Source organism: Centruroides sculpturatus, unplaced genomic scaffold, assembly GCF_000671375.1.
Source record: "Centruroides sculpturatus isolate CEXI.00-Female unplaced genomic scaffold, Cexi_2.0 scaffold261, whole genome shotgun sequence".
Classification (NCBI taxonomy): Eukaryota; Metazoa; Arthropoda; class Arachnida; order Scorpiones; family Buthidae; genus Centruroides; species Centruroides sculpturatus.
In genome coordinates this window covers 532702-539757 of record NW_019384426.1, presented here as the reverse complement: position 1 = coordinate 539757, position 7056 = coordinate 532702, and the positions used below count along the sequence as shown (strand labels likewise).

Sequence of the window (7056 nt, the reverse complement as noted above, 5' to 3'; positions counted from 1 at the left end):
GCCGATTGCTTATTTGAGGGATTTTCCAACAAACGTGAGATCATGTCAGCAATACAAGACTTACAGTTGTCAGATAACACCGTTACAAGAAGAATACAAGCCATTTCAAAGGATATGCAAACTCAGTTAAAGAGTGATTTGGAAATATGTGAGTGGTTCTCACTTCAATTTGACGAGTCTACCGACATATCAGACACAGCACAGTTAGCAGTTATGGTGAGAATGGTATTTAGTGACTTTACTGTAAAAGAAGATCTACTAAAAATATTACCCATGAAAGGACGAACAACAGGTGAGGATATCTATAAAATATTTATAACATATGCAAAGTCGATAGATATGCCTCTCCAGAAGTTGTCTGCGATAACCACTGACGGAGCACCAGCAATGGTTGGTAATGTCAATGGATTTATTGCCCTCTGCATAAAAGATAAATCATTTCCAAATTTTATGTCGTATCACTGTATTATCCACCAGGAAGTTTTGTGTGGTAAAATACTACCCTTCGGACACGTCATGAAAATAATTACAAAAATAGTCAACTTAATTCGTGCAGCTCCTTTGCAACACCACCTTTTCAAGGCCCTATTAGAAAATCCTGAAGATCCTGATCTCATTCTACATACTCAAGTATGTTGGCTCAGTAAAGGCAAAGTTCTTGCTAGATTTGTAAATTTAATTGAAAAAATAAAAAATTATCTCAATGCCAAAAATCAAATTTTTTGAATTTTTTGTAATGAAAATTGCATCATTCAAAGAAATTACTATATAGCTCTTTATGGGTAGGAATATCATTGAAAATTAATGAAAACGATAAAACTAAGAAATGCTAAAAATAAAAAAATATATTTAATTATAGGATAAAAATATTTACATTTGTTAAATTTTAATAACAGCATCAGCCGAATGAAGAGTTTAAAATAAAAATATTGTTTTTTACTAGAAGAATATAAAATGAAATCAGTAAGGAGTAGAGCCAAACACACTTCAATCTAAAGAGGAAGATCAACTACTCAAACCCAACAATAAATTACTAAGTCTGATCTGTTAAGGCAATAAAAAACCTAAAATAAAAATGACAGAAATCACTCAAAAAAAGATGTGCCCATACGAATACATCTGTCAGAACAGAGCAGCGTAGTTACAGATAAATCGTAGCAGCGTCTCTTCTATTGCTTCTAACTAAATTAGCAATAAAATAATAGTAGAGTAACAAGTACATGAAGATCTAAAGATGAAGCCCGTGCTTTAAAAGGTAATATTATTATAAATGACTGTGTTTTAACAATGTATAGCTTATATAACCTTTATGATGAACTCTGTTAATTAACAGTGCAAGAGTATGGAAAATAAATTAACTCTTTAAATAACACTTTAAAATTTCTTTAATTTTTTTAAAGCAGTAAAATTTTATGTGTTTTCAGGAATTTTCAGTCTGTTTTTCTAGAATTTTAAGCTATTTTTGTATCAGAAATTTGATTTTCAAGTTTTTAATACCTTTTTGTTCATATTTTATGCTGCAATGGTACAAATATTTCAATTAAAACTTATTTTAGTTGGAATTTTTGTTAAAAATCTGAAAAACATCAATAAGTTATCATCAGTAACATATAAATAAAGAAAATAAATATTTTAATAAGTACTGTAAATACATGCCAAGTTTCCATGTTATCAAGTTAATAAAGGAAACATTTTAAAGTCAAATATTTGAATTATTTTAACGTTAAACATAATACTTACCGAATAGCAAGCATGTTAAATATATAAAAAACACTTTCTTCATTATTGAAAGTATTCAAAAAAACATTCACAGAAACTGAACAAACGTTAAAACAATACAGCAGTCGTCATAACTTGTTGTGATAGGTGGTTCCGGTTATCAACGCCAGGTGGCGCGGCTATAATTATTAGTGGAAACATGGTTCGTTCATTTAGGGTTATTTGTAGCACATTAAATATATTAAAATATTTTTTTTTTTAATTTTATTTATGTATAAATATTTAGAATAATTTTTAAAAATTTTCAGATCGTATTTATATATTAATAACACTTTTAAATCGATATTTGAGGAAGATTTTAATTTGAATATAATTTATGAACGCTCTATTGTCTGCTCGATTTCTTTTATTTGAACGTATTTCGTTGCTCGGAGCAAACTGAACGGATTCGAATCGTATTGATTATGTTTTCGAACATTCTGATATGTATATAAATACAGTATTATAATTATAAAATTTTAAAGCATGATTTAAACGATTAATTGTTTAATTATGATATTCATTTCGAGTGCCCATATCAAGTTTCTAAGATATGTTAAAGTAACTTAGATATTGTGACATCGAACGCTACGCTGATAATATGGTCTGGCGTTCTAAATTGCATGGTTCGTTGGATAAATGGGAGAAAGAGCAAAGTACTGTAATGGAACAGTTTAAAAAGCAATTTAACATTGCTATAATCTTAAAATAGTTTTGATAACTGAACTTTACAATAGATGCCAAATAAATATGAATTAGAAAAAATATATTTTAGAAAACACGGAAGACCACTGTTCGACGTGCGTAGCTGTGTAAAAATATGCGAAAGATAACCACTTTCAATATCTTCTATGACGCTGATATCAGTATTAGGTCTTTACGTTTATTCTGTATTTCCAATAAACTATAAACCAGGGCTACTTTTCCCACGCCAACCTATATTCATATTAATACATTACACTAAATAGATGACAAAGAAAGACAAAATCTAGGTATAGACAAGCAAGATAAATTTCGAGTCGGTTTTTGAGAAATCCATAAAAATCATTAAGAGGACAAAGCTACAATCATGTTTAATTGAATTATCGTTTTGTAAATAAATATTAAATTTAACATTAGAGTGTTAGGCCATCGATACACTAGACAACACGTAACTAGGAACGAATTACGTGTCCGTTGCCTGTCTGTCCTTCCTCGATCTCGAGAACGGTGGTAGATAGGTGAAAGTTAAGACGAGATATAGAAAACTTGAGGACAAAAGACTCTGATTAACTGTACAAGAACTTCAGCTTTTGGCCGACAGTTATGTTATTTTAATTCGAAAAGTTTCTCCTGAATGGAGTTACATACACGACCGGCATTAGTTTATTGTTAACAGGAATAATATGATGTACAGGACAAGACACTACTAAAGTGCATTGTGACGATGTCACAATAAATAATTGCTCGTTCTGTATACGTAACACCCGAGAAAGTAAAACGTTGTAAAAATCAATAACTTCTTTAGAATTAAGCACAGAATTGCTATAGAGAACTTATCATATAAGAACACTTTTTTGATGGAAAAAGTTTTTTATTTTCTATTTTTTATGAAAGGACGATTGATCGTATGACAATCAACCTGTCTGATAAACGTACATGTACGGTGAAGCATTTTACATCTTTTATTTTAGTCAGTTTCTATTGTTTTATTTTAAAGTTTTTATGTTTTTATCCTTTTATTTGCCAATTTTTCTATATTTTACCAAGTTTTACCTTTTTAGTTTTAAACATCACTTGTTTTACCCCTATGTTTTTAAATACTTAATTATTCCATTGATCACCATTAGATATCATTTCAATTTTACTATTATTATACATTAAGGACTGACAAGGGGCAAATTGGCCCGAACTGTATTTCCTTTCATAAAAACTAGAAAATAAAGTCTACTTTTTCCATCATAAAAATGTTCCTGTATGAGTTCTTTATAGCAATTCTGTGCTTAATTCTAAAGAACATAAGAGACAACGAGCAATTATTTATTGTGACATCGTCACAATGCCGGGCAGCAATTTTTAATAATATTTTTAAATTTATTTAATTTAAAATATATGCTCACCATTAAATTAACAGTGTCTTGCCCCTGTATATCATACTTTTCCTATAACAAATGAGTCGTGCGGGTATCTAACATCTTTCAAGGAAAATTTTTGAATTGAAATAACATGATTTTTAGTCTGCATCAGAAGTTCTTATATAGTTAATCGGGGTCTCCTGTTACTAAGCTTTCTACCTCTTATCTTAACTTTCTCCTATCTAGCAATAATCTCGAGATTGAGGAAGACAAACAGACAGACGGACAACAGTGGGAATTTGTCTACAATTTTTTCAAATTGCAAGCCAATAAATAATGTAAGTCTGTAGCTCGATTCAATTGGCTAGTGTCATATCTATGGGAACTATGTAGCAATTAACGTAATTTTTTGATTAAAATGATCTATTTTGTCATTATTATTTTTTGGGCAGTTTTTGTCTTCAATTTTTATTAAATTTGTAGTTTATTGTCAAATAGTTTGTATTAATTAAACCAAATTATACATTTAAAAACAATACCTAATAATTAAATAAAATGTATCATTATTATTTCCACAATGTATTATTAAGTATAATTAATTCTGTATTATATAATACAAATGGATAAATTAAGTATATCGGTAATAGTGCATATTAATGGTTATATAGTTTTTACATACGGGCTTCCTTTTTTTATATGGATTAAAATAAACAATTTTAATTTATTTTGTACCAAATTACTAAATTTATTAATTCAAATAGAATTATGTCGAAGCTTTTAAAATTAATTTTTTGTTTTGGGGAAAAGAATGAAGTGGTAAGAACTTTCTTAATTATCAAACGAATAAAGAATCACAATTATTATTATTACGGATTTATTTTCATGTTTGTCTAGGATGAACTCGATAGTTGCAGTGAACAAGATTTAAACGAAATATTCGAAAAAACTAAAACGTATAAAACTTTTCAAAATAAAATTCCAAAAGAAGACGACGAAGATTCGTCAGAAGAAAATCCTGAAGTGACTACAATAAATAAATACGAAAAAACAATAAATGACCAAAGTCAGGAGCATTTTACAATAATGAAAATGCCCATCTCACCGAATAAATACGAAACATTGATTATTTCTGAAGATTTCAAACATTTTCAAGAAGGGAATAAACATGTTTCGAAGAAGACCAAAGACAAAAATTCCAACGAAAAAACAAATTTTCAAAAGGCCCGTTTTTCACACGCTTCGCAAATTCCTAAAATTATACGATCGGAAAAAAACGATCTGAATATTCTTCGAAAACATTTCTTGTACGAATGGAATCAACGAGAAAAACGTTACGTTCTCAGAGATACATCGACGATAGATTCTGAAGATTTTCTATCTGAAACGCATAATGCTTTATACAAATGCTTCGATGGAAATGTAACTTTAGAAAATACTTTTAATCAAATTACGGATAAAATATTTTCTGATATCTTTCAAAAATGTGAAAAAATACAATCAGACAGAAATATTATTGAAGAAATTCATACAGGGATGAAAAATGTTTTGATTTCTAGGATTAATCAAAATAAGAAAGTCGACGATAAATTGGATAATGATGTATTGAAAGAAATGGAATCGGTAGCGAGAACTATTATAACGAACAGATTAATTCGAGATGATAAACGATCCTTTGGAAATAACGATGATCAGCAACAATCTTCATCTACTTTAGTTAAAACCTTTTTAAAAGAATATAGAAAAGTTGGAGAGAAAAATGAATCTTCCGTGACAAAAATAGGACCTAAAACCTTTCTGATAAAGATTCCTGAAGAATTGAATACGTCTCAGGAAATGTTACTAAATATATTATTTGAAAAGAAATCGAATAAAAGGGATAAGAGTTAAATGATTAAAATATATAAATGATAATCCACTGTACAAGTTATCTTCAATATGGAATATACATAACTCTTTCTTGGAGAGAAAGAATAAATGTGGTTTTGTTTAAATTATTTTCCATCTTCAAAACAATTCATAAATAAAGTAATCTATAATTAAATTGATGTTTAAAAGTTAAATGGAGTACGGTGAAATTATGAACTGTATATTTAGATTAATCTACAAGATACAGTTTGGAATTTGTCAATAAAAGTTTAATTCCAAAATTCCTCGGTAGGGAGAAACTGATACATTACATCGTAGAGAGCGCTTTAATATAGCTGGATAAGCAAACCAATTGCATATTTTGTTTCAAATCTCCTCAGGACCTCGATTATCCACTAACTTCAGGTAGTATTTGGCACTTCATGCCTGATATTTCAGATACAATAGATAACCAAGAGGTGCATTAATTATTTTACTTATAAATGTATTAGGAATTGTATATTGATGAATGTGTTAGCTGTTATCAATTATTCTCCTATGTTAAATAAATCTTTGTGGTTGTAATGTTAATTTAGCGGAGCGAATCACTTCTGGATGTTCGTCTCCCTTAAATTCCTTCTCCATCCGCGTGTCCCGAGTTGCTCATTCGGGACAGCTCAAATTTTCTCCCTGAGAAAGGTATGTTTTTCATCCGCCTGTTTCTCCAGGCCACGTCACGGGTGTCAGAAGAAACCCCCTGCAACTCCACAGAAAAGAATTAGTAAATACTCAGAACTCGCCCACGAAATAAAACACCTAGAATTGTTACAGCACCGCATCCATACATCATATGTGTTACTTGGTCCAAATGACCAGTACCAAATAAGAGCAGCAACCTGCAAGCTAGCAATTGAATTTTAAGGTGTGTTTTCTCGTGTAAATCAGTTTTAGTTTAACCGAAACGAATTCTATTGTAGTGTTTTCGTGTCCTGCAATCGTTTAGCATCTTGGTCAAAGAAAGTGATAGATAGTCCATAATACCGTTTGCCAACAGATAAACAAAGCATTCTTCGGTAAACAAAGCGATAGTAATAACGAAAAATATAGCCAAATAGCCTGTATTTGGTTCATGACCGGTTGATGGTATGAGGCAGCTAGGCGACGGCTTCAGGCGGCATGTATCTAATAAGCCCTTCTTAAAAGTACATTAAAAATTTGCATAGAAAACACTAGTCTAATATAAAAAGTTATAACAATAAAAATGTAACACAAGCATTAAATAATGGAAATACGTACAAATAATCGGACACGTGACTTTACACCTTAAAGAGTCAGGAAAAGCCGTTTATTTATTCTCTAATTAACGATGTCTTGGATATATGTAGTAATGAGTAGTTTT

General features: G+C 30.0%; 2 protein-coding genes across 2 annotated transcripts; both read left to right on the top strand.

The window, feature by feature from the left end:
- Positions 1-8: 8 nt before the first annotated feature.
- Positions 9-1366, top strand: LOC111619596 (zinc finger BED domain-containing protein 5-like). The gene is made up of 2 exons (XM_023361359.1): positions 9-669; positions 1334-1366. The coding sequence occupies exons 1-2, from the start codon at positions 43-45 to the stop codon at positions 1364-1366; spliced, it is 660 nt and encodes a 219-aa protein (XP_023217127.1). The 5' UTR covers positions 9-42.
- Positions 1367-4401: 3035 nt separating this feature from the next.
- Positions 4402-6791, top strand: LOC111619567. Its single transcript, XM_023361313.1, has 2 exons — positions 4402-4628; positions 4707-6791. The coding sequence occupies exons 1-2, from the start codon at positions 4578-4580 to the stop codon at positions 5697-5699; spliced, it is 1044 nt and encodes a 347-aa protein (XP_023217081.1). The 5' UTR covers positions 4402-4577; the 3' UTR covers positions 5700-6791.
- The last annotated feature ends 265 nt before the right edge of the window (positions 6792-7056 follow it).